This window comes from Ursus americanus, chromosome 5 (genome assembly GCF_024610735.1).
Source record: "Ursus americanus isolate L20-20 chromosome 5, mUrsAme1.1.p, whole genome shotgun sequence".
Taxonomy (NCBI): domain Eukaryota; kingdom Metazoa; phylum Chordata; class Mammalia; order Carnivora; family Ursidae; genus Ursus; species Ursus americanus.
In genome coordinates this window covers 55,360,975-55,388,441 of record NC_142131.1, presented here as the reverse complement: position 1 = coordinate 55,388,441, position 27,467 = coordinate 55,360,975, and the positions used below count along the sequence as shown (strand labels likewise).

Sequence of the window (27,467 nt, the reverse complement as noted above, 5' to 3'; positions counted from 1 at the left end):
TTCCAAACAGGAAAGCAAACAGGCAGCAGGGTGGAGAGAGGCGGTGTTCCAGTCCTCCCAGAGCTGTACTGTGTCTGCCTCAGCGCCTTCACCAGAGGGCTGATGACTTAGCAGAAGGCAAGAGCTCACCTTAAAAATACCGTTTCATTTTTTGGAGAGCAATTTGGCAATATCTATCATTTTTTTTAAAGCACACTGTCTTTGAGCTGCTTTATGCCACTAAGCTGGTACCCTACAGGTACAATCGTACTTCTGCTTACCTACTGGCAAGTGTGTCCAAAATATGTACTCATGTATAACAATTCTCACTCAAGCATTTTCTATAAAGGAAAAAATTGGTAACATTAACGTCTATCAATTGAGGACTGGTTAAGTCAACTATATAGTTCATCCGTCTGATGCAGCAGAGAAAAAGAGTAAGATATGGCCATGCACAAGGGTCTAGAAAGAATGCCAAGATTTTTTATTAAGTTAAGAAAAAGTACAATAAATACAGAATGCTTCTATTTAGGTATGTTAAAAAGCATTATATATATATATATATATATAGGTATGTTAAAAAGCATTATATATATATATATGAAATATATATATATATATTTTTTTTTTTTTTTCATTCGAGAGGGCTAACCAAGATAGTCCCCCAGTCCCCTTCAGAGTGAAGGCCTGGGAGAAGATTAACTTTGCATTTTATAACTTTGTGTACTGTTTGAATTTTTTTATTATGAGTATACATTGAATTTTATTGAATAAATTTGTTTCAATAATAATGGTACAGCAACATATCTGCTAACATAGAAGGGTGTTCAGAATATACTGCAAGATTTTTTTTAAAGATTTATTTATTTATTAATTGAGTGAGAGAAAAAGAGAGCAGGGGGAAGGGGGAAGGAGGAAAAGGGAGAGAATCTCAAGCAGACCTCCCATGAGCACTGAGTCCAACACAGGGCTCTATCCCAGAACCGAGAGATCATGACCCGAGCCAAAATCAAGAATTAGATGCTTAACCGATAGAGCCCCCCAGGCGCCCCATGTAAAGATTGTTGTTTAAGCCGGAAAACATACACACGCCACGGTAAGGATGGGCACGGCTCTATATTAAGATGCTGGTTTCCTCTGAGTAGGACTGTGGTGCTTTTCCTGCTCTTTCTTCTTGTCTGCTTTTTCTGTAATCATCAGGGGTGATTTTAATATTAAGACAGCAGTAACAAAAGCAATTAACAAGAGCAAAAGAAAGTTTGTGTTAGAGAAGGAAAAAAGAATAGAATTCAGAGGTAGAGCTGTGGATCGTGGAAAAGCGCAGGCAGAGGCCAGCTAGCCGGAGACCAGAGAGGGTGTGGGAAGCAGGACATACCTGCCTGCGCATCTGAATAAAGAGAAACCCAAATGAGAAGCTCTGGAAATGGTCCTCTTCCCTTAAGTAGCAGCAGCAGTGGTGTCCTGAGGAGCCTCATCTGTCCACCAGGACCCAGATGGGAGGCCCTCTTACTGCGGATCACGAGACCGGCAGGGAGGCTCTGGAACACAGCCCCTGGGGACACCTACTTCTGCAAGCAGCTCTCCTCCCCGCCCTCCCATCTCCCAAGCCATCCTGGAAACACAGCATGATGGATGTACTACCCCCATCACAGAGAAGAAAAAAAGGTCTAGGGTCACTCAGCTCCAAGTGTTGCCTGGTCTGATCCCTAGTTCTGAAGTGGAAGCTCTCCTTGTAGTTTCTTGGTTTAAAACACTTACTAATGCAAGGCATGGGGCAGGGAAGCCTGTGACCACAAGGGCTGACACTGCCTGACCCTTGTATGTGACCCTCGTCAATGCCCACATCCCTACATTTATAATGGGACTGAGACAAGACATCAGCTCTGTCTCCAGAGGCAGTGATGGCAGAGAATGTCAGGTTCCATCCAAAGTCAGGAGGCATAAGACCAAAACAACCAAAGCAGACTCACATCAGTGGGTAGGTATGAGGGAGTAAGTATGGATAATCATTTTATATATCCTTCTCTAAACACTTCACAATCTCACCTTCACACCGCTTCTCCTAAAATCTTTCCATCAAGGTCTTACCAACCTCTGCATTACCATGACTTCTCCACTGTGCATGGCTGAGGGCTACAAAGAAAGCTATGAGCAGGAGATGGTCACGGGCTCCAAAGAAGGCCTACACCACAGGGAGGAGACTCTCAGTCTGAAGTCACGCTAACCATGCCAGGGAAAGTAGGAGGACTCAGATGTGCAATGAGAGGGCAGCCTGCCAAGAGGGAAGAGAAGACATCTACATCTCACTTCCCCACCCAAGATGACTAAACACACCAAGTCTAGCAGAGAAGCTGGTCATCTGTCTACATAGTCTGGCTGCTGGGATTTGGTGACTACATGGTATGCTCTTCCAGGCTCACACTTCCAATGAAAAATGTCAACCCTAGGTACCAACACTCATTGGTTACCAATCCACAGGGCCACCTATGTCCAAATGGAACCTGGAAGCCAAAGAATGTAGTAGTTATAAACACTGGCTCTGGAGTCAACACTATCTGGGTTTGAACCCTGCCTCTTTCTCTACCAGCTGTGTGACCCCAACCAATTACTTCACTTCTCTGTGCCTTAGTTTCCTTAGCTGCTGCATGCATTAAATGAGATGATGTGCATAAAATGCTTAGCACAGTGGGTGACCCATAGTGACAGCTCAGTAAATGCCAACTAAAAATAATTTATCAGGATATCTGCATACACACCTGTGTGCACACCCACCCACAACACTGACAGCACCCAATCCCCATGACAGCATCAGGACCAGGGAGTACCAAGCCCACAGTGCGTTCTAACTGCATCCTCCCCATTCTCGCATTGGTGTCTGTCACCATCGGACAGTGAAAGGGCCAAAGGGAGAAAACACAGATTGTGAAAGTGTGGGAAAGCCAGGCCAGAAGAAGCGGGGAGCCTTGTCAAAGTTGGGGTTTCAGGACAAAGCCCAAATCTCAGAAAATTGCATCAGCCAACTACAAAACACAAAAGCCTACAAGCATGCACATGCTATGCAGAAGGAGAAGGCTGGGGGCGGGACAGGGAAGAGAGAGAATTCCTGGCATCTAAGTACTCTCCCTTTACCCCCACACCAGCAGATGTTCACAAGCTGACCTGGGCCTTGGCCAAGCTCTTGGCTCCTGCTGAAGCAAAGCCTGAGCACGTCCCTCAGGAAAGTGACCTCTTCAAAGGCTGGGCTGGGGAGCCCTGTCCAGGGAGAGGAAGGGCTCCTTGAGAAAAAAGTAGAAAGAAAATGTGGGATAGGAATGAAAAGGGAGGCACAGAAGGGGCAGCAGAGAAACAAAAGAGTCGAGGTTCAGAGTCATCAGAATTCAGATTTGGGCCAACTGGGGAATGTCCTTCACAAAAATCATCATCTTAACAACTGGCCCCATTCGGATCCAAAACAGACTTCAGAGAGAAATGAGAGTCTATGTGGGCTTCTGGGGTCTGGGGGTTGATAAAGGAATACAAGGATTCTAAGAAATAGAGCACATGCTCAGTGCCTTGTGGACTAAAGGGCTAACACAGCACAGGGAGGTGGCAGGTGGACAACCAGCAGGCCTTTGGCTCATTTCCAGACATGGGCTGGACAGGAGACACAGAACAGAAGATCGACGGTGTTTGTATGGGCAGTGGGAAGAATGAAGTGCTTTACTGCAAGGGAAGGAGGGGGCCATGCCTGAATCTATTGTTTAAAATAACTAGGCCCACTACCTGGGCCACTCATGATCTTTCTCTGTCATCAAGTCAAAATAAGTATCAATGAAGATTTCTGGGGTGCCTGGGTGGCTCAGCTGGTTAAGCATCAGACTCTTGGTTTCGGCTCAGGTCCAATCTCAGGGTTGTGGGATCAAGACCTCCATCAGGCTCTGCACCCTGTGTGGAGTCTGCTGGAGATTCTCTCCCTCCCCTTCTCCCTCTGCTCCTCCCCCTGCTTGTGCTCAATCTCTCTAAAATAAATAAATAAAATCTTAAAAAAAAAGTGAAGATCTCTTTCCTGCTAAATATGGTGGACTGAACATTCATGTCCATCTCTATACTCCCTCCCCAAACCTCATTAAAACAAGAGGATGACATCAGGGAAATACAAATCAAAACCATAATGCGATACCACATTACACCAGTTAGAATGGCTAAAATTGACAAGACAGGAAACAACAAATGTTGGTGAGGATGTGGAGAAAGTGGAACCCTCTTACACTGCTGATGGGAATGCAAGCTGGTACAGCCATTCTGGAAAACAGGATGGAGGTTCCTTAGGAAGTTAAAAATAGAGATACCTTACAACCCAGCAATTGCTCTACTGGGTATTTACCCCAAAGATACAGACATAGTGAAAAGAAGGGGCACACGCCCCCCAATGTTCATAGCACCAATGTCCACAATAGCCAAACTGTGGAAGGAGCTGAGACGTCCTTCAATAGACAAATGGATAAAGATGTGGTTCATATATACAATGGAATATTACTCAGCCATCAGAAAAGATGAATACCCACAATTTGCATTGACATGGATGGAACTGGAGGGGATTATGCTAAGTGAAATAAGTCAAGCAGAGAAAGACCATTATCATTGGTTTCACTCATATGTGGAAGATAAGGAATAGTGCAAAGGACCATAGGGGAAAGGAGGGGAAAATGAATGGGAAGAAATGAGAGGGAGCCAAACCATGAGAGACTTGACTCCGGGAAACAAACTGAGGATTGTGGAAAGGGAGGTGGGTAGGGGGATGAGGTAACTGGGTGATGGGTATTAAGGAGGGCACGTGTTGTGATGAGCACTGGGTGTTATACGCAACTAATGAATCACTGAACACTACACCAAAAACTAATGATGTACTGTATGTTGGCTAATTGAATTTAAATTTAAAAAAAAATAAGATGACAAGCTTTAGCAGAGAAACAAACTGGAACCGGCACAGTATCTGATGAACAGTTCTTACAAAAATCTGCCTTACAAGAATTAGTGGTAGGAATGCTCACTATAAAAAAGAAAAGGGCAATTTCTTTTTCATGAGAGACTTCAAATGTTTACTTTTCTATGATTTCTCTGCCACCTAAAAAGTGCCTAACAGTAGGCATTCAAGCCATTGTTGAATCAATATACTCCCCAAGGAAGGAGCACAGTGTGATCTCACAGGCTATGCCTAGTACCGACCCTGCTGTCCTGAATTTAACCAGCACTCTTTAGATATTTTCTAAGATCTGTGAGAGTACAAGTTGAATAAAATCCTGGCCTGGATAAGGCAATTATTAACTGCCTTTCTGATTTAAAAAAAAAAAAACTTCTGATTTAAAAAAAAACCTAACTATAATCTATAACTCAGCTCGGCCGTAGAAATGGTATTAGGAGAATAAAATGGGGAAGAGTGTGTATCCATAAGGGAAAGTCCATGAAAGCTCAACCTTGTACTTCCGTGTAAAGCCAACAGATCTCAAACTAATAAACCCAAAATAGTGATACAAACATTTTGTTGAGATAAATGGAGGTAAAGACTAGATGAGGCAGCTTTCCGTGGAATCAGAAGATGTACTTTAATTCTTTCAGAACTGGAGGTGAGTGGACCGCCTAAGACCTGCTGTGGAAAGGCAGAGCAGGGGCCTCTGTCTTACCATTACAGGACACGCAGTACTATTTGACTGCTAAAATCAAACCCATAGAACACTTGGATCAAAAAAGAAATTTTCTTAAACAACAACAACAAAGATTTATTTCAAGACCTCACTCAAATGACTTCTCCCTCCACAAAGTCTTCTCAGAAACCCTTCCTCTTCTCCTGTGAAAATGACTGTCTGTACCATCCGTCTGGCAACTAATCCTATTTCACTTGGCAATGAACGCAACTCTTCTGTCTTCTCTCTTTGCACATAATGACGCCCTGACTAAATTACTACTGCTTCACAGGAGAGTGCGCTTCTCACCACACCTGAGGAGTCTACCGCAGACCAGGGGATTAAATCCACGAGCTCTGGAGGGGGCGGCACCCTGGCTCCCCGTTACCTGCATAAGCGTTGGCCTGCTGCAGAAGGTCGGTGCAGGTGTGCACATCTGCAAATGCTCGGATGCCCAAGCAATTGGTGGGATGCAACTGAGACTGCAGGAAGTCACAGCAGTTCTGCCGAACGTCCATGAGCTGCAGCAAGCTGGCCGCTGGGAGCAGCACCTGCAGGAGAAGGCGACATGCTGAGACACCAGATCCCCTCCAACAGGCCCTCATCATCCTGACACACTGTTCCAATCACAGCACTCCCACACTCAAGGTCCTTGCATGGCCCTCCCCTGCTTGTCCAACTAAGTCCAAACTTCCTTCGGGGCAGCAGAGCCTTATTTCCCATGACTGTCCCCTTCACAGCCCTAAGCACCAGCACAGTCTCTGTATCCCTACATCCACAGCAGTGCCTCCCAATCACTCATGTACATACGAAATCTCTGGGGATCTTACTGAAACTCTGATTCAAGAGGTCTAGGGCGGGGCCTGGGAGCCTGCATTTCTAACAAACAGCCAGGTGATGCTTGCAGCTGCTGGCCCAAGAACCAAATCTTGAGTAACAAGCCCCTTAGGGACTGAATGTTTGTGCCCTCCTCCCCCAAATGTGTCTGTTGAAACTCTAACCCCAATATGACTGTATCTGGAGATAGGATCTATGAAGAGGTGATAAATGAGGTCATAAAGATGGGGCCCCTACGTGAAGAGAGACACCAGAGCATGCTCTCTCTCTTTCTCTCTCTCTGTCTCTCTAATGTAAGGACATAGGGAGAGAGCAACCTTCTGAAAGCCAGGAAGAGTCTCACCAGCAACCAAATCAACTAGAACTTTGATCCTGGACTTCAAATCTTCAAAACCAGGAGAAAAACAAATGTCTGTTGTTTACGCCACCCATTCTGTGGTCTTCTGTTATGGCAGCCCAAGCTGACCAAGGTAGATTGGCTCTCTTACCTGGCTACACATTGAATCACCTGGAGAATTTTTAAAACACTGATGCCTGGGTCTCGGCCCCAAAGATTTTAACTTCATAGGTATGAGGTGTGGCCTGGACAGTGAGACGTTTCTAAAGCTCCCCAGGTGTTTTCAAACTACAGCCACGTTTGAGAAAACACTTCCCTACAGCCTTTAGCGTACCATTTTCACTCAGTTGCTGAGTAAATTGTTCACTACTGCCTTCACCACTTAATTACTAAGCATCTGTATGCCAGGTATTGGTCTAGGCTCTGGGGTTTAGTGGTAAGTGCAGTAAGCCAGACCCTGGCTCTTACGGAGTTTATAATCTACTGGAAAAAAAAAGAGTGACCCTCAAATCCCTCAAGACTCAGGCGATCACACTGTATTCTCCCATCCAACAGATAAATGGTAAAGAACATCTCCGGGTACATTCTCAGAGAAAGGAGAGAAGTTTCCTTTTAAAAGGTCACAGAACACATGCGTATTTACACTGTAGCTTGGAAAACAGAAATAGTTTCTGTTCAGGTGTTTTTCCTAAAAGCCAGGGAAGACTGGCTTGAGCAGGCCAAAGAGGGTGCTCAGACCGCCAACCCCACTCTAGTTTCCCGAGGACCTTCCCACAGCTGCCAGAGCCTGCCCCCAGGTCAAAAATCCAGAAGAAATGGCATAGTCCTACTAGACCCCAGCTCTGCTCCCCACCACCCCTGCCCTAGGGAAAGGGTAGACAGTCTGAGAGTGACTTTCCAAAAAGAAATTAAAAAAAGAAATCACAGAGCATTATAGTTTCATTTGAGGCTGCTTAGTCTGGGGCCCCCAGCATCCATTTTACCATAAAAACAACCCTCACATCCCAGGCCTTTGCTCTCAGCTGCTCCCCTGGCTCTCAGAGGGAGTGTCTGGGCCAGCTAGACTCCAGCTGTTCTCATCCACAAGGGCTTACCCGGGAAGACATGGGCTACAGATGCATTTGTTTTCTTGATTCAGGGCACGACAAAAGTCTTTCTTTTTTTTTTTTTTAAGCGATTTAAATTCTAGACCCTGACGTTCTCCCAAAACATATCTGAACACCTCCGTGCAATAAGGCCAAAAACCCTGCTTCGCTGCCCATTTTCTTAGGACCGAGGACACAGAACTTTCAGTGCTAAAACGTGAGCAGCTGGTGACCCTTCTTCATCCCTGCCCACCTGCAGAAACCACCAAGCGCCTCCACCACCCGTGGTCCTACTCCCGAGCTAAGCACCTACTCTTCATGAGGCAGGCTTTTCCTTCCTATGAGCTTAACTTCCTCCTCCCTCACACAGCTGAGTTCCAGGAAGTTAAAGCATGCTCCTCTCCCTTCTCTCGTCCACTCTCCTATGTCCCCAACAGTAAATTAACATGTCCTTAGTATTTTTTGAGCCACTGGTTCATTCCAGAGAAGGAGAAAGATAAAAGTACCCACTCTTGGGAGTTTTAGACCATAAGGTAGCTCCAAATCTGAGCACCTGAGCTCCAACCCCACTAAGCAGCCATAATCTGGGAACCTCAATTAACCTGTGAGCTTGCTCAGCCTAGCCAAACAGATTCTAGGACCAGATTAGTCTCAGCCTGCTAGTTAAGTAGATAACCATTAACCATTCTTGCTGAATACACAGCAGGAAAGGAAAGCTGTGTTTCAAATCCGCAAATGACCTCTATGATACCCTCTTGACCAACGCTAGCTACAAACTCTACAGTTAGGGTCACAGGTTGACCAGTCACCCTGGTCTGCGGAAACTTGGCCAGTTTCAGCACTGAAAGTTCTCTGTCCCAGGAGACCCCTCAGTTCCGGGCAAACTGGGGCGGTTGATCACCCTAGGGATCAGGAACTTCTAAGCAGTTACCCTAAGAATCCCTGGTGGACAGGAATAACCAAATGCTGTCCAGCACACACTACTCTGTGGTGGGACGAGCCCCAAAAGCGTCAGGCTGAGAAGAGGCAGGAAGGGGACAGCAGCCCTTTGAGCCCCACAGAGGAGGATTTCTGAGAGTCCAGTCTGCCCCCAGATTGCATTCCCAGCCAAGCCAGGGACACACGGCCCCTTCCCCTTTGCCCTTTTTCCCCACAAAGACAGCGGCACGGTTTGGTGCTTAAATTCTCAAGCTCGTGACACTCAGCCAAAGAAATTAAATCATAAATACTTCCCGAACATATTCCACAAGTTATACTTTCAGTTTTTAAAGCTTCCCTGGATAGAGCTACCCACATAGCTTTTCCCCACTGTTCACACAACACACTTAGCAGGCAAAAATTACAAGGTTTTCCACCTTGCCACACCACCGCCCCCATCCTGTTTCGGTCCACTCCTGGCCAAAAGCATTCCCAAGATGACTTCCTCAAGTGAACGGGGGCTTGTGGTTTCTCTCATTGCTTCTTTCCTCTCTTTGATCTTACACTGTGATTAGCTATGACTCAAAAGGCCTTTTCTTCCCACTACTTGCTTCCTACAGGAAGGCGTGAAGAAAAGTAAAGCAAGTCAGAAAACTGAGGGCAAGATTTGGAGGCTGGAAGATTTATCACTGCTCCAACTCTGCATCTCAGGGATAAACTGAGGCTCCATCTGCTGGGGTTCTGGGGCTGCACACGATGCGAACAGACACAAATCCCCAGAGGCTGTGAAAGAAAAGAGAGCAAAACATCCATAAGGTGGCTGTGCTCGCTTCCCTCTCCCACATCAACAAGGGCTTTTGGAGGATTTCCTCTTCTCTTCTCTTGCGTGCAATCCACTCCCTCGAGGGGCAGCAGTAACGGGCTGTGAACAAGAGGCCACGCTCAGGTCCTCAGCTTGGCAGAATCACTAGGGCACTAGTGCTTGGCCCCTGGAAGGAGGGGGCCAACACGGGAGGAGCTGCTGGCTGGAACCACCCCGGGGATGCAAGAAGACTCGAGGTCCAGCAGCCTTCAGCTTGCCTCTTACCACCCCAGCGTTTTAGTTCTGGGAAAACAGGCTCTACTATGACCCTCAGCAGAGAGTTTACAGGTTTCCCACCAGCTTGCAAATGGCCTCCCCTCCATTTTCCAGGAGCAGGCCCCGTTTTGTTTTTTTCTCTCCCTCGGATAACATGAAAACACAGCAGAGGATATCCCGTCACTGAGTTTGTTTCCTCTAACAAAAACAAAAGGAAATGCCCTGCCTCAGAAAGCACCGACTCCTGGAATTTCAGGGAGGCAGGGCCATGCCTAGAGGGAGGGAGACCACCAACCAGAGGGCCAGGTGACAGGCCTAAGGCCCCACACAGTAGGTCTGTCTCTGCCAACACCAGGTATGAAGCCTGGCACAGAAACATTGTTAAATAAAACTTTGTTGAAAAAAAAAGAAAGAAAGAAAAGTGGAGGAGGGAACAGGGAAGTTGGGGAGGGAAGAAGAGAAAGAGAAGGAGGGAAGGAAGAAAGGAGGGAGAGGAAGAGCAGTAAAGCAGAAGAGCAGGAGAGCTAGCAAACTAGCACTGCTGTGATAAAAAGTGTCCCTTAGAATTCTAACTTCTCCACTTACCGGCCATGTGACTAAAGGCAAATTACTTAACCTCTCTGTGCCCTGCTGTCTCGACAATAAAATAAAGACCATAATGGTACTACCTTCGAGGTTTGTTGCAAGAATCAAATGAGATAACACATCTAAAGCAGTGAACAAAGCACCTGGTGCACAGGGAGGGCTCAGTTAAATTAGTTTTTATTATTATTATGAGCTTGAGTCAAGATTCTGATTCTTCATTTAACAAGACACTCAAATTCACCACGTCAACAGAGCCAGTGAGGCGGAGAGAGCAGGGTTCAAACTCCAATGCTACTACCTGTTTGACCACTCGGAGCATTAGCTTCCTCAACTGTAAAAGGCGGCCCATATTAGAAGACACCACTCATTTGGTGGTGATGAAATGAAGTGAAATAACGCACATGAAGTGATCAACGCGCGCTTGGCTTACAACCAGTACTACTAAGCGTCAGCTCTGACGGCAGTTACCTCCACCACGGAAAGGCGATGCAGTCTCTCCGGGGTACAGGTGGCTTGGAAGGAATGAAGGGTGGAGCTCTGCGAGCCATTTAACCCAGCCCCAAACCTCTGACTGTTGTTTCTCAGGCTTTCAGGGGAGCCCCGGTGCCTCCCTGCTCACCTCCTCGGTGTGCCAAATCCCCGACAGAGCGTGTCTTCAGAGGTCGTGAGCAGCTGCCTCAGCAGGTAACATCGCACGCAGCATGAAGCAGCAGCCACAACCTGATCCCAACTTTCTCGTCTCACCCTTTTAAGTTTCGTTTCCCCCAGGTCAGTCTGACCAAACCACATTTTAAAGTGAGGAGGAACCAGGTAAACAAATAGTGTATCTCACTGATGCCAAGTAATGCCCAGTTCGCTGACAGTTGCGCCTGGTGCCCCACAGTGGAGCCCCCGCATGTGCCCCCCACACACACACATGAACACAGCTGGCCCCTCAAGGGGCTCCTACATCAATGGGCTCACAGACATGCGAACAAAGGAGGAAAGCGTGACCTCCTGGTCTTCCTTCAAGACGGGGCCCACACAAGACCTCCTCAGTGAGGCTGCCCCCCTGACCATCCCCATCAAGGCAGCAATGGCCCTTCTGTGTCCTGGGTACCCCCACCCTGACCCCACCACAGCGGTGAGGATCCAGGTGCTGAGCCATCTGTCTCCACCCTCAGACCATGTGCTCCTTAGTGACAGGGTCTCTGTGCTCACACTGCCCATACCTCTGCCGGCACAGGGGAGCAATGTTCTAAGGCTTTACCTATATTAATTCATGTAATCATCACACCAACCCTCTGAGATTAAGTGCTAGTATTATGCCCACATTACAGCTGAAAACACTGAGGCACAGAAAGGTTAAGTAACTTGCTTAGTGTCTCACAGCTAGAAAATGGTGGAGCCAGGATTTGAAGGCAGACAGTCTGACTCATGACCACCCAATAGAATGGGTACTACTATGACTGATCCTTGAGGCGAGCGGCTGGTGGGGGTGTCAGAGAGGCTCCAGTAGAAGGGAGAGAACACAGATCAGAGGCTGACACAGTACGTGTCTCCGCTGGCCAGAGCTCACTGAGTCCCCCGCCCCCACTTTACAGCTGGGAAAACTGACACCCTATGGGGGGGGGGGTCTGAGTACGAGCACTATGGGCCTCAGGGGTGAGGCTAAGGCATCAGCCAGGCCTCCATCCGTCCTCAACTCCTGCCTCATCACTGCTTCCATAGAACTTCTTCCTCTGAACCTGCCCATCCTCACTCTGGCCCCCTGCCCTCCCCCTACAAAGTAGTTCTACAAGAGGCAACGGTGAAGCCAGGTTTGACAGGCTCCTCTGGTGAGTCTATCCGCTGCTACCTGCCTTAAGAACACGGTGCTGTACATACTACCACTGGGTGAGACCAAAGCTGCAAAGATAAGCACCCAGCCAGGTGATAAGGATCCAGAGTGGAACATCTTCTAATTATCCAAGTTTGTAAACATTTTGTACTTTACGGGGGAGGGGGGAGGAACTACTTGGCAAACACATGATAAAAAGGGAAGAAAAAGCTGGTTCTAATCATACAATCTACAACCTCACCTACAGTGTTGTGGGGTTTTGGGGGGGGGGTTGGTTTTGTTTTAGTGGCTTAAAACAACACAAATTCATTTTCTGACACTTCTGGAAGTCATAAGTTCCAAATGGGTCTCCCTGGACTGAAATAAAGGTGTCAACAGGGCTGCATTCCTTCTGAAGGCTCTAAGGGAGAATATGTTTCCTTGCCTTTCCTGCTTCTAGAGGCCACCCACATTCCTTGGTTCATGGCTCCCCTGTCTTCAAAGATGGAAACATCAAGTTGAGCCTCTCTCGGGTCATATCTCCCTGGTTCTCCTTATCCCCCTCCCCCTTCCACTTTAGAAAGCCCCTGTGACTACACGGGCCCCCTCTGGATAATCCGAGGTAGTCTCCCCATCACACACTCTGCTGATGATCAGCAACATCAATCCCATCTGCAAGGTTAATTGCTCTTTGACAGTTAGCCTAACATACTCACAGGTTCCAGAAATTAGGACATGAACTTTTGGAGGGGGGTCATTACTCTGCCTACCACACTATAGGATTAATAGTTATTGATTAGGGGCGCCTGGGTGGTGCAGTTGGTTGAGCACCCGACTCTTGGTTTTGGTTCAGGTCATGATCTCAGGGTCGTGAGATGGAGCCCCACATCGGGCTCTGCACTCAGCACAGAGTCTGCTTGAGATTCTCTTTCCCTTTGCCCTTCTCCCCACCCTCTCTAAAATAAATAAATCTTTTATTAAGTTGATTAGCCCCTAATGCAAGATTTTTAAAAATTATTTACCCTCTGCACATTTTTAGGTTGACATCTAGCATTTTTCATAGAGTTGCAAAAGATGTACTTTTTTGCATCTTGTAAATCTCAATATTTACATCACTTTTTAAAGTATCCAAGTGGACATGAATGTGATGATGATATAACCATCACCCATTTAATATGTTTTTCAGCACATGCTCTACAACTCATTCTGCACTCACTGTCACTGCCCAAAGTCATTCTGCTGTTTCAATTCTGCTCCTAGACCTGGATGTGAGCGTTCGGATGCCCACTCCATTCTGGATGAAAAAGACCAGAAACAAAATGGGATGGCTATGTGTTTTACTGTGTATAAAACAGAACTCAATTTTTAAAAGGGCAGAGGATTATTAGATTAGATCACTGTCCAATCCAAGAGTCTGTCCAGAGACAAAGGCAGACTCTATCGAGAGGCAGGCTCCTCAGGACCGAATGCAGGGCGCCTCGCACCCCCAATCTGCCTGCACCATGTACCCTTCACCCTCACCAGTACCCTGCACCACACCAAACTAACTCCCACTCACGTGCAGGCCACAGCTTAAATCCTATCTCCCAAAAGAGCCCTTTCCAGATCCCCTCATCCATCCAGAATGAGTCCCCGATATTGTATATCATGTTCCCTTCCTTCAAATGACTCATCACAATCTGTGCACAGACATCACTTGTGTGCTGATTTGATGAGCATCTGTCTTCACCCCTGGACCACAAACCGCATGACAGCAGGCAATGGAGTCGCCACTGTTCCTGTCACAATCACTGTGCCCAAAAAAGTGCCTGGCATATAACCAGCACTCGAACATTTGGGTTGAATTGAAAGAATAAATGATTACCAACTTAGCCTCCCAAATACCTTGATCCTGGTAAAGGAGGTGATGTTCTGGATAAGCGAAACAGATATTTTGGTCACTGGAGATACCTCTCCAGAGGTATCTCCTGGTACCGCCTTACAATAAATAAGGTGGAACTGTGCTTTTAAATGAAAAAAGAAAAATCCTTCCTATGACCTGCAACTTCCAGCACTTTACTGAAATAGTAAGGCCTTAAAGACAAGAAATAGTATGTCCCCTGTGTCTGGGTTTAGCCCCGGGCTTTGGAGGCCTCCAGAGTGGGTACACCCTCAAACATCTCCCCTACTGAAGCATGTCACTGCTGCATCGCGTCCCCACAATAAAGACGCACACCTTTGGGTGAAGCAGTGTCTTCACTGGCTCCTCTTTTCAAGGCTCCAGATGGCCGAGGATGAGGGCGGGGCGGCAAAAGGCACACACTTCACAGCCGCACAGCCCTGCTGAGGCTCAGACCTGGTGCTTGGCACCTCCACCTCTAAGCCTGAGCGCTCAGAGAAACTCGGTTGACTAATGTTGAAACAGGAAAAATGTTTAACAGCTTCACAATCTGTATTGAAAATCCCTGAGATGAGATGATGACGGAGGAGAACTGGGGTCACCCAGGCTTTTAGTTCTTCCTTCACCCAGAGTTTGAACCAACATGAGATAAAGACTATGTGCTCGGGGCCCAAGCTCATTCAGAGGTATCATGACTTAGCAGTAAGGGCATGGGTGCCACAGTCAGACAGGCATGACTTTGAGGGTCGTCCACCCACCCACATGCTATGTGATGTGGGGCAAGGTACCTAACCTCTTTGGAGCTTTAGTTTCCTCTCCAGCTACCAAATGAGTTGTTACGAGGGTTCAGTGAAACGGTGCTGTAAAACGGTGCCCGTGAGCGCGTGATGAGCTGTGAGCTGCGGCTGAGTTTACCTGGACGTTCTCTTCGGTCACCTCGATTTCCGCCGTATAGATGTAGTCAATCAGCTTATTCAGCGTCCTCCCATCCACGTCCTTGATTTCTATCTTCTTGGCTTTACTCTCAGACATGTCACCTGCAGTCCAAAACAAAACCAAAAGGGACATAAACTTGGTGCTTAACTTTCACAGAGCAAGTTGCCCTGTCTTAGCAACATAAAAGCACCAGCAGGGAGCAGAAGGGATTCAGGCACGGAGGAGTATGAAACAGCCAACATCTGGGTCACACCAACTTTGGGTCTGTAATCATCTGCAAACCAGTCTGAAGCATTCCCCACTCAACCTGTTGCCCATTTCCATTTTGAACCACATCTGTGTGCAGTAACTCATTCAACCACCATTTCCTGTAAGCTTATATACACAGGGCCAGGAAAAGTAAAGAAGAGATGCACCTGTCCTCAAGAAGCACATGGTCTAGCAGGGCTGATATCTAAAAATATATGAGATGATACGTTTACTAGATATATACAAAGTACCAGTATAACAACAACAGTACAAAGTAACACTTACTGAGGGCTGTGACTAAGCACTATGCTAAGCACTTGAAGTGGTGCTTCTTTCAATCTTCACAACCATTCATGAGTTTCATTAATATTATCCCCCATTTTACAGATGAAGAAACTGAGGCACAGGAGGATGGGTATTCATTTTGCCCACAGTCACACATCTAGGAAGGGGCCAGGCTGGGACTGAAACCAGGGAGTAGGACCTAGAGCCCACACTCATACTCACTACTCTATACTAAATCCCAAGAATGCAGAAGATGGAGCAGCCAACCCTGGGAAGCCATCCTACCAGGAGGTCACACTGAAGCTGGGTATTTCCACAGGCAGCAAAGATGAGGAAGCATGAGCTGGAGGCAGGAACCTTAGGTGTAAAGGGAAGAAAGTGCCAAAAGGATAAATTTAAGGAACAGTGAGAGGCTGGTCTGGGGTGATAGCGAGAGGAAGCTAGAGAGGTAGCCAGGGGCCAGACCTTGCAGAGCCCTGTAAGCCATGCAAATGAGATTGGACTTTCATTCTAAGTGTAGCACCACTGAAAGGTTATAAACAGGAGAATGACATCAACAGATGGGTATTTCTGAATGAAATTTTGGTTGCCTGGTGGAAGCTGGGTCAGAGGCAGGGAAAGCAGTTGGGAGGCCCTGATAATAATCCAACAGAGGAAGGACAGAGCCTGTGAACTAGGGCAGCAGTGGCACCACATCTGCACTCCTGAGGCCCCTTAGCGCAGCCTGCACTCTCTAGACAGCACATGGGTTTATCGATAGCCAGGCTCATTCAATAAACGCTGCTGATTTCAGAAGGAAGAGACAGCCAAGACATGTGTCTTCGTAAACTGAAATAAAGGGCAACTTGACTGCAAGAAACAGGGATTCAGAAGCCCTTGTGTGAATACGAAAACAGAGCCTGGGTAGTTGTTTTCTCTCTGTGGAATTTGTGCAATGGAGCCAAGAAAATAAAGTACAGTACAGCGTGTGGGCTGCAGACGCCCACCTCCAAGCTGCACGGGCTGCACATTATTCTTCCACCAATCCACAATTCCCATCCTAACACAGTTAGAGATTTGAATGAGTCTGGAACAGGGAGGAAAGGGAGGAAAACCTACTCCGAATCCTGCCCACTCCCTCCACTGCCAGATCAGGTAGACCACAAACCCTCCACTCTGTTCTGTCTTCTCTCTGATTGCTGGCGAAAGCCAGCGAAAAGGCCTCAGTACAAAGGGCCCTGAGGCAGCACAAAGATGCTAAGAGGAAACAGGAAAGGATAGTGGGGGAAAGGATAGTGGGTTTCTACTGCACCCATTAGACAGGCTCTCACAATCTCCCTCTTGAGTACTCCAAGACACATAAATAAAGACACACACCCAAGGAAATCAGAAGTTTTACTCATCTCTCTAAATAGCTATTAAGAAGTTCATCAATAAGAGTGTAGTTGATAATCATAATGCAAACAATAATTACAGACAGTCAATTCTTTTGTTGGAACTTGGGCCTTAGAAAAAAGACTGAAAAAAGAACCACCTGAACACAAGAACCAAGAGATTCAGAAGCCCTTATGTGGGTATGGAAACAGAGCCCAGCTTGATTGTTTTCTTTCTGTGGAATCTGTGCTTGGAAGTCATATTAGTCAGTCAATCTTGTAACTGTGGGGTAAACAAGTGGAAACTCCTGAAATTATGTGAAAATACTGGTAGATATAGGCAAAAGTTTTATTTTTCTGGGGGATGAAAGATCACTCTTATTAGTCAAATGTAGAGCAAACACTAATACACAGTTTTCTAGATGGTGGAACTTTGGAAGATTTCCTTCCTGCTTCTTTAACATGACTTTGAAGTTTCTAATTTTCTATCTTAAATACTTAAAACTTCAATACGTAAGTGGGAAAGAACATGTGAAAGAAAAACCATGGCCTCAAAAACCAAATCTATGTTTTAAGAAAGTTCCCTTATAGGAAACTGGAAACCTGTATAAGTCACACAGACTTGTCAAATACAATCTTGAGTATTTCTTACAGACCAACAGATATTACTGCAACAAACTAAGGCTTCAGCTTAAACAGACTCTGAAAATGGTAGCAATAATAGCTACTATGTGTGCCAGGACCTCGGCTAAGGGTTTACACACATTATCTCATTCGATCCTTATAACAACTCCAGGAGATAGATATTATTTCCATTTCACAAATTAAAGAACTGGCATTTCAAAAGGTATCTGCATATAGCTAGAGGGAGACAGGGCTGGGATTTGCACCTTGGCCTAACTATAGACTACATTTCATTTCTCATAAATCCCTGTGTAACTTAAACCTCACCCTAACTAATGACCTTGATAAAAGTATTTCCAAACAAGGCTTTGGTCCAAATTCTGAGGACAACTTAGTATATAAGACCTAGACAAGCAAGAACCAAGAGGGATGAGATCTTGTCAAGCTTATTTGCCAAAATATCCTCAACACCTAACAAAGTGCTTGGTATATAGCAAGCACTTAAAAAATACTTGTTGGAGAGAAGGAAAAAAAAAGAAGGAAGAAAGGGGCTTTCTCTTGATATCTCACAATTCCATGGACTCCAGTAATTCCTGAGGGGTGGAAACCAACAAAGGCTTCACCATTCTTGCTCCTTTCCTTACTTCTGCTACTCTAGAAAACAAAGCATGAAACCTATAAGTCCTTCCATCTTCAAGGTCAACCCAAGAGTCCTCCTCCTCTGTTTTTCCCAAGAGGCCCAGCCCAGACACCTCAGACTTGAACTTTCAGAAAATGTCTGTTAGTTGCACATCTTTTTAGCCCCTTCCACGTCTGCTTGTCATCTGTACCTTGCATGTGCTGTTCCTCCAAAAAGAACATGATCCAATCAAAGGCAGTTATTTGTTCGTTCATTCATTCATTTACCCACTCATTCATTCATTCAACGAACATGTATCAAATAGTCCCTGTGTGCCAAGCACTGTGCTAGGCCAGAGGACACCACGACGAATAAGCGATGGCCCTACCTTCACACAGCTCAGTCCAGTGGAGAGAGAGACAAGTAAATCAACAATTACAAAGTATGTTAAATACTAGAAAAGAGGGCTCAGCTTAAAGGATTCTGAAGTGGAGATTCCTGTACCTTGAACTGTATGCAAAATGATGAGCACACAGAGCCCATATTTGCTTTTTGGGGGGCAGAGTCCATTGTTTTCAACAGATTGATTCATAATGGTTAAGAACCACTGATCAAAAATGAGATCTGGAGAAGGAGTCATAGTTATTCAGAAAAGAGGTGAGTATGAGGGAAGAATATATATGCCAGGCAAAAAGAGGTAAGAAAGAACGTGACCTGTTCTGGGCCCCTAAGAAGTTGAGTCTGGCAGAAGTACAGCATGCAAAGGCAGAAACGGGGAGACGAGGCTGGAGATATAAGCAGGGTCTAGACCACTGGAAGGCCTTGTGCGCCATGTCAAGGAGTTCAGACTTCATCCTGAGAGCAATGGAAAGCCCCTGACAGATTTTAAGAGGCTAAGGGACACATCAGATTGGTATTTTGGATGTGATAGCTATAGTGTAGAAAATGGGCTAGGGGTGAGGGAACAAAATAGGAGACAGGTTGACCAGTTTCAAAGGCTGCTGGAGGAAATTAGGTGAGAGACGATGGTAGCCTGGACCTAAGGACTAGGTCTTCAAATGTCTTTAAATCCTCAGGCTATACCTTAGGACCTTGTACCTAGACATCTCCAAAACCCACAGAAAGCCCAGGACAGCAAGCAATCCCATACTTCTCTCAGGTCAAGTGATGACAGGGGTTCATACCCTGAGCCCACCTATTCTTTAAAACTTGGTTCCTTTAACACCATAAGATGGTGTTGTTTTAATGTACTTGGATGACATGTAGGGACCCATATGGAGTACAAATATTCTAGTATACAGAACCCATAGTGAAGGGCATGACGATAAAGAAGACAAAAACTGACTCAGCTATTGGGGTAAAATCAGCTTCCCTGGGGATGGAGGTGCTACCCAAGGAGGAAGCAGGGGAATCTAATTCACAGGACAAAGATGGGCAGAACGCAGCATTGCTGGCCTCTCTAATGACTGCGCTAAAGGAGTGGTGGACTGTTTGAGTGACGGCCCATCCCAGATCTTCTCACAAGCTGGTTGCCTCTTGACACGATCCTGAGAGCACTCAGACCTGTTTCACATTTATTCCAAGTTACTCTGGGCAGGATATGGTCAAGGAGCAGGGTTGATATCTGGGACACTTGGGCAACACGAACTCAGAGGACAAAAAAATAAAAACACGTTAAGCCTGAGTAAAAAGATCGTAATCACACCACTCAAGTCAGAAGAATGTCACGAGTATTTCCTTTTCATTTTGGCCTTAAACATGCTGATAGAAATGGACGTAACGAGAGTCAGCTGGGCCTTTTCATGACTAAGTTTATGGATTTTGAAGCTGAACCTGATCATCAGAACAAAATTTTACAATGTAACTTTTTGTTTGTACCTGTTTATCAAGGTTTAAGCAAACTAAGGGGCCTCAAAAAATACACAAGTCTCATATATTGATGATGGAAGTATAAGCTGGCACAACTGTTCCAAGAACTGTGGATTTCTGTCATGTGTCTCGCAAGTCTTCAAAATGTGCACACCCTTATTCTAGGGATCTATGCTAAGGAAACAATCAAAAGGTAAATAAGATTAAGAGGCGGGGCGCCTGGGTGGCACAGCGGTTAAGCGTCTGCCTTCGGCTCAGGGCGTGATCCCGGCATTCTGGGATCAAGCCCCACATCAGGCTCCTCAGCTGGGAGCCTGCTTCTTCCTCTCCCACTCCCCCTGCTTGTGTTCCCTCTCTCGCTGGCTGTCTCTCTCTCTCTGTCAAATAAATAAATAAAATCTTTAAAAAAAAATAAGATTAAGAGGCAAAGATATGCATCCTAGTATCATTTATAATAGCAAAATATTAAAAAGAATTGTATTTTCTAAATAAAATCTTAAAAAAAAAGAATTGTATTTTCTAACCAAAGAGGAAATGGATTTTCAATTAGGATATATATGATGGAATCTTATGAAGCCATTAAAATGATGATGTAGATATGGTTTCACTGATGTGAAAATATATTGACCATATACTGCTGGTTTAATTATGCAACTTTTCACTGAGCACCTACTACATGGGAGATCATGCCAGGCAGTGGGGAGACAGCGGTGAAGACAGGTACAGTTCTTAACTGACTGACAAGAGCTATCAGATACTGAGGAAGTAATGAGACAAGCAATAATACTAAGTACAAGCATAAAATATCATAAGAGTAAATATCAAAAGAATTTAACCTAATCCAAGGGGATCATGGGAAAGCCGACCTGAGGAAACGCTGCTTCAGCGGTAATGAAAGATGAATAGGAGTTAGACAGGCAAAGACGCAGGAGGGAGAACAGGGCGATGAACAGCTATTTTTTTTAAGTATACATATTACATCACCTATGTATATACAAAATGAATTTATATTAAAATTTTATTTTGGGGGTGCCTGGGTGGCTTAGGTGGTTAAGCGTCTGCCTTCAGCTCAGGTCGTAAACCCAGGGTCCTGGGATCGAGTCCCGCATCGGGCTCCCTGCTCGGTGGGGGGCCTGCTTCTCCCTCTCCCCCCACTCATGCTCTTTCTCTCGCTCTCTCTTGCTCTCAAATAAATAAAATATTTTTTTAAAAAATTATTTTGTATCTGTATATATTTACAATTATAAAGTCTGAAAGGATATAAACTATAATTTTATCTACATGTTGTATTACATGTAATTTTTTATTTTTGTTTTTTGGCTTGTCCACATTTTTCTCATTTTTTTCCTGCAATGAACATCTGTGAGTAGTATTTAGATGGGTAGATGGATGGGTGGGTGGAGAGACAGGCAGGTGGCTCGCTCGCTGGCTGGCTGGCTGGATATATGGAAGGCTGGAAGGATGGACACTAACCAGATCCAACGGAAGATTTGAGCTGGGCTTCACATTAGACTGTTTTCTTACTGATTTTTTTCCTCTCTTCAATAAATAGAATCCAAGATCTGCTTCAGAAGCATCTTTTCTGTTAATAGAATTACCTTGTTTGGTTAGGCACTTCCACTACCCCAGAGGCAAGTTCATTAGCCACAAGTGGAGCCAATACTACAATTCCAAACAGATTTCCTCTCTCAACACTGGACCTTCCAAACCACACAGGCAAGAGAAGAAGGACTGACCGAGGTACTAACTGAAGGTGCAGCTTAAATAACTATTGCAAACAAAACAAATTATTTTAAAGACAGAGAGATGGATGAAGGAGAGAGGGGAACAAAGAAATAAAAACCTCACTACTAGAGTATGAAATTATGCCAAAGAGAATGCAGCTCAGAACTTCCAGGTCGTAAAATTAGCTGGTTTTCTAAGCCAGATTTTCCAGGCTACTAATTCCCAGCCCAAGGCTCACAGTGAGGTAAGACTGTCTTGGTCTGCTTGGTGGAGGCACAGCTCCAAGTTGCGACCAGCTCCTTTACACGATGAGCCAACAGAGAGCCGCAGGTGAGGAACTCTCAAAACACAAGGCTAAGTCACCCCCAACTAGAACCACTCTTGCCTAGGAGAGGCCACGTACTATATATTAGGAAAAGAGTAAGAGCATATTCAGCAAAAATTGGGTGCTTGCACTCACCCATTCTTAGCAAGCCCACATTTATTCTTTCAAACTTCATTTATTTACTGTCTCCTAAACACCACGCCCTGTGGTTGGCTCTGAGGATTCAACTGACAAGACGTGGTCCTCAAATGCCCAAAGCTCACCATGGTGGAGACACTGCATTCATTCATTTGAAAAACATCTGACTCCTGTGTACCAGGTGCTTAGGATGTGGTAGTAAACAACACCTCTGTCTTCACGGAGCTTACAGTCTAGCGAGGAGAGAAAGATAAAGAACACATCGACAGCCAACAACAGGATTTTCAGACAGGGATAAATGTTATGAAAAAATATGTAGTGGGGAACTATGGAGAGGGTCATCAGAGGAGGCCTCTCAAAGGAGACACCTGAGCTGTAAACTGCAGGATGAGGGGAGCCTGGGTGGCTCAGTTGGTTAAGCATCTGCCTTCAGCTCAGGTCATGATCCCAGGGTCCTGGGATGGAGTCCCACATCGGGCTCCTTGCTCCACAGGGAGCCTGTTTCTTCCTCTGCCTGCCGCTCCCCCTGCTTGTGCGCTCTCTCTCTGACAAATAAATAAATAAAATCTTTTAAAAAAATAAAATTAAAAAAAAAGTTAACTGCAGGATGAGAAGCAGCCAATACACCAGACGCCAGAGCACGGGCACAGCAGACCCCAGGAAACAGACAAGAACACAGAGGGATGGTGACCACACTCAAAAGCAGCACTGGGTACTTGGCAAAAGTGGGGAAGGGACACCTGACACAGTTCGAGGGGCTCGCCCACCCAGCTGGCCTTCGGTCAGCACTGGTTTATAGAGCAGGGGAGGTGCTGTGAGGTACTACAAACAGGAAGCTCTGCCCACGGGTTTCAAGGAATTCAATCTCACACGTGAACTAGTTGGACAGGGCTATTTGGCATGTACAGGAAGCAGGGACTCTCTAGAATGCTGGCAAAGGTGCTGAAACTGAATGCCGGATGGTGAAAATTCCTGTCTTATTCTCCCCTCCAAGCCCCACCATCACTTCTCCCAAATCTCTTCCACACTCCCTGTAAAGGCTCAAGGGGGTTCACAGACCTTGCCTGGTAGGAATGGCTAGGGAAGGACAAGCTAGTCCAGCATGGGGCCAGGTATCAAGAAACCAAGTTCCACTCATTTACTGTGTGACCTGGGGCAAGTCCCTTTCTTTTTCTTAGCCTCAGTGTTTCCCACCTGCAAAATGAAAGACCAGAGGCCTGGGGATGAGCCCAAGAGCCTACATGTCTAAAAGCTCCTCTACACGATTATGATGCATGTGAAGTCTGAGAACTAATAACCTCTGATTCCACCTCTTCTTTCCTCCTAGTGGGCAAGGGGCTACATACTAGGCTGGTTGCACCCAGTACTCTGTGGTGCAAAACATAGTCTCTGGCACACAGAAGCGCGTCACGGTGAGTGTCACAGCATTCTCTTCCCGCCTTCCCCTCATGCCACCACCCGAAATAATCCCTCAACGGGGCCGCGGCCCCATAACTATGGGTTATTTTTTGCCCCTCATCGTACCTGTGAACATCGCACAGAAGTAGGGGCTGCAGGCTGCCAGGACCACACGGTGGGCTTCTATCTCGACATCTTCCGCCACAATCATCACGTCACACAACAGCTGTTTACTGTAAAACACCAGTGAGGGGACAGCATGGGTCACAGCACCAACGCCCACCCCCAGCCATACAAGGATATTTCTTGTTTCCACCCAGATTCCATGTTGCCAGCACACAAGGCTGTCAGAGACATTTGCCATACTGAGTTAGGCAGGGGGATGAACTCTTCGACTTTTCCAAGTCCCTGCTAAGCCTGGCATTCATGCTTTCCTAAGGCACACAGAGAGATCCAAGTACCCTGTAGCTGCCAATTCAGGTTTCCTCCATTTGTCTTCACATCTCTGCTCCTCAACTCCATCAGCTCTGACTGAAACGGGGGGACAGCAGCTCAGAGAGCAATGGGGAAAGTCTGGGGCTATGCGTTGGGTGACTGGCTGAATGCCAAGGAGCATGAGCGTGCCACTGAGGTGTGCCACCAGTGAGAACAAGTATTAACAATCCCCCAAGGGATCCAATACCTATGAAATACTAGTAAGAGGCCAGCCAGGTCTGGAGGCCCCAAGTATTAATCTTCCCGCCCAGATTTAACATTACCACCAAGAAGGCCACTGCTGAAGACCCTGTGTAAATTCCAGTCTTTGCAATTATTAAGGATACTGTAACTATCTTTTTTACTTGTCATCCCCACTACACTATACACTCTGAAAGGGACTTGTTTCCTATTATATCCTAAACACCTGGCTACAAGCCTACCATATAAAAAGCCCTAAATTTTTACTAAATAAATGAATAAATGAATAAACTTTGAAAGGGGATCAAACCACACTCATAGACAGAATGAATATTAGACTACTTTGAAGGATTAAAAATGTGCCACAAGACCATTTCAACCCAAGAATTTTTCCTCCACCAGCCTTCCAATACTTAACATTTATTAAGTTCTATGTGCTAGGCACTGTTCTAAGCACTTTTTTGTACCTGATATTTCATTTATTCCTCTCTAAAACCCCATGAGCTAGGGTTATTATTATGTTTCATATTACAAAAAAGGAAACTGTGGCCCAGAGAAGTTAAGTAACTTTCTCAAAGTCATACAAAAATGGAGTAGTGGAAACAAGATTTGAATGCAGGTAGCTAAACCCCAGAACCCATGTTCCTGACATCTATGGTAACCCCCTCACCACTAATCCCTCCTTCAGACTGAAGCACTAGAGGTGGGAGAGAAGACAGGACAAACACATGTCAACTGCGATCCAGTGGCAGTGGTTACTTAGTGCTATACTGGACTGAGAAGTCTTGAGACATGACTGGATTCCAGGTGAGAGCGATGAGATGATTATAATGAGTCTGCCAGGATCAACTGATGGAAGAGAAGCTACATATTTGTCATCCCTGGTGTCGCATATTAAACCTTTGCCAACTATTCAGACATTAGTCCAAGATTGCTTATCAGAGAAATGGAATCACAAAGCCTGAAAAGACTGGAGCTGTAAATGCCAGATGATCTATGAAGTTCAGAGAGGTGGCCCAAAGCCACAGAAGACTGAGTCTTGACTCTAGTTCTGACTCTGGATATACTACCATAATGACTCGTGATTGGCTGATGCTTGGAAAGGGAAAAAAACAGGAGATAAGTTAGCCCCAATAGGGAAAGGTGAATAGAACAAAGTCCCCATGAGGGGGCTTCTGGGAAGGGGGAGACCTCTGAGCAGCAAGAGGCAAACCCTGGGGATGTGACCTCACCCTACAGTGGACAGCAGACCCCACATACAAATTTTAGCAGAATAAACCAGCTCAACTGGGAAGAGAACTGGCTCTGCCCCTAACCGGCTATGAGAACATGGACAATCTCACCACAGTATTCTCATCTTTCTTAGTGGGACATCCACTGTGGGGACCAAATAAGATTGCAAATGCCAACTGAGAATAGGCTACTTTTTAATCTGACCAAAATTTATTGTAGAAATGTATTCCCAACATTTTCACTTCACTTTCATTAAAGGTTTTAGAGAGACAATGGAGTTCTCTTATCACTACTATTTAAAAGTACAAGTAACTTGTCAACTATACTTCAATTAAAAAAAAAAATGGACTGACCAAAAAAAGTACAACTTTGTTGTTGTTGTTGTTGTTGTTCTTGTAATCAGTATTTTAATAAGGAAAAGTAGAACAGATGGGTCAGAAATGCTGAGCAAAAGCTGAGCCAGGTGCTGAAAAGGGAAATGTCAGAGTGGGATGTCTTGCACAAACCCAGAGGAGGTGATAGTTCATGAACAAATGGGAAAGACACAAGAAGGAATGAGGAATAAAGACGGAGAATCCAGTTAAGCAAATGAACAAGAACAGTTCTGATGGACTGGAAGTGGATCTCAAGGCTAGAAAAACTGTAACCTAGGAAAGTGACCAAGACAGACTCGCCAGGAACTCAGTGTAGGCTCTCCCTGGAAATGGTAAAGGCTGTCTGCACCCTGGAGTGTATCCACTCTGTATGGAAAAGAGAAGCAGCAGCTCTAAAGCACTGCATGGCTCAGAAGCATTTCTAATGCCGTTTATCAGAAGTCCTATAGGATTTTTTTTTTTCTGAGCTGTCAAACACTACTCCAAAGAACAATCTCAAGAAGAGAAAAGTAGGGCTATACACTTTGTGATAGCTGTTAGGAAGAAGCTCAGGCCCTGGAGTCCAAGTGACCAGAGTTCATGTCCTCTAGGAATCAGAATTCAGATGTGTTGTAAACAAGATAATGAATAGTGCTAATAGTAAACATTCAGTAAATGTTAACATTTCTTTCTTTTTTTTCCACAAAATACTTCATTTAAGATTAGCAGTTAAGTTAACCCTGTTAAGGTTAAATTTAAGCTGCATATTAAACCCCTAAGTAGGGTTTATCATGTAGGGAAGTGAATCCATGAGTCTTAATTTCAAAGGTGGGAGATGGTTAAGTGAAGTTCAGAGGGAAGAGAAAGAACCAGCTAAAGAAATAAGAAAGTAACGAGTGAGACAGTAGGAAAACCAAAAAAGTATGGTGTCCATTAAGTCAAGTGAAGAGAGGGCTACAAAAAAAGCAAGGAATAATCAACTATACCAAATACTGCTGTTAAGTTAGAGATCAGGGTGGCTGGCCAGGGCAAGTAAACAAGAAAATGAAGTAGAACATGAAAATGAAAAACATGCAAATTGAAAAGGAAGAAATAAAACTATCTCTATTCATAGATGACATGATCTCATATATAGAAAATCCTACAAGAAACCCACTAAAAAAAATTAAAACAAATACATGAGTTTAAGAGTATAATATCAAGGGATAAAGAAAGGGGGGTAATCAGAAGGGGGAATGAAGCATGAGAGACTATGGACTCTGAGAAACAAACTGAGGGCTTCAGAGGGGAGGGGGGTGGGGGAATGGGATAGACCGGTGATGGGTAGTAAGGAGGGCACGTATTGCATGGTGCACTGGGTGTTATACGCAACTAATGAATCATCGAACTTTACATCGGAAACCGGGGATGTACTGTATGGTGACTAACATAATATAATAAAAAAACATTAAAATAAATAAAATAAAATAAAAGAGTATAATATCAATATACAAAATCAACTGTATTTCTATACACATATAATGAACAAAA

The 27,467-nt window shown here is 45.3% G+C and overlaps 1 protein-coding gene across 11 annotated transcripts in view; it reads right to left on the bottom strand.

The window, feature by feature from the left end:
• The window catches only part of KLHL3 (kelch like family member 3), a 177,395-nt gene that overhangs the window by 61,231 nt on the left and 88,697 nt on the right, over window positions 1-27,467 (bottom strand). For 7 of the 11 annotated variants that reach the window (XM_087862240.1, XM_087862241.1, XM_087862242.1 and 4 more), the window contains 3 exons: window positions 23,803-23,909; window positions 15,072-15,193; window positions 6,028-6,190 (listed from right to left, as the gene is read on the bottom strand). In XM_087862240.1, coding sequence (XP_087718366.1) covers window positions 6,028-6,190; window positions 15,072-15,193; window positions 23,803-23,909 — 392 coding nt within the window. Of the gene's footprint in view, window positions 1-6,027; window positions 6,191-14,141; window positions 14,276-15,071; window positions 15,194-22,403; window positions 23,768-23,802; window positions 23,910-27,467 lie in introns of those variants that run through there. The other 4 variants (XM_087862243.1, XM_087862244.1, XM_087862245.1 and 1 more) reach the window with 3 other exon arrangements.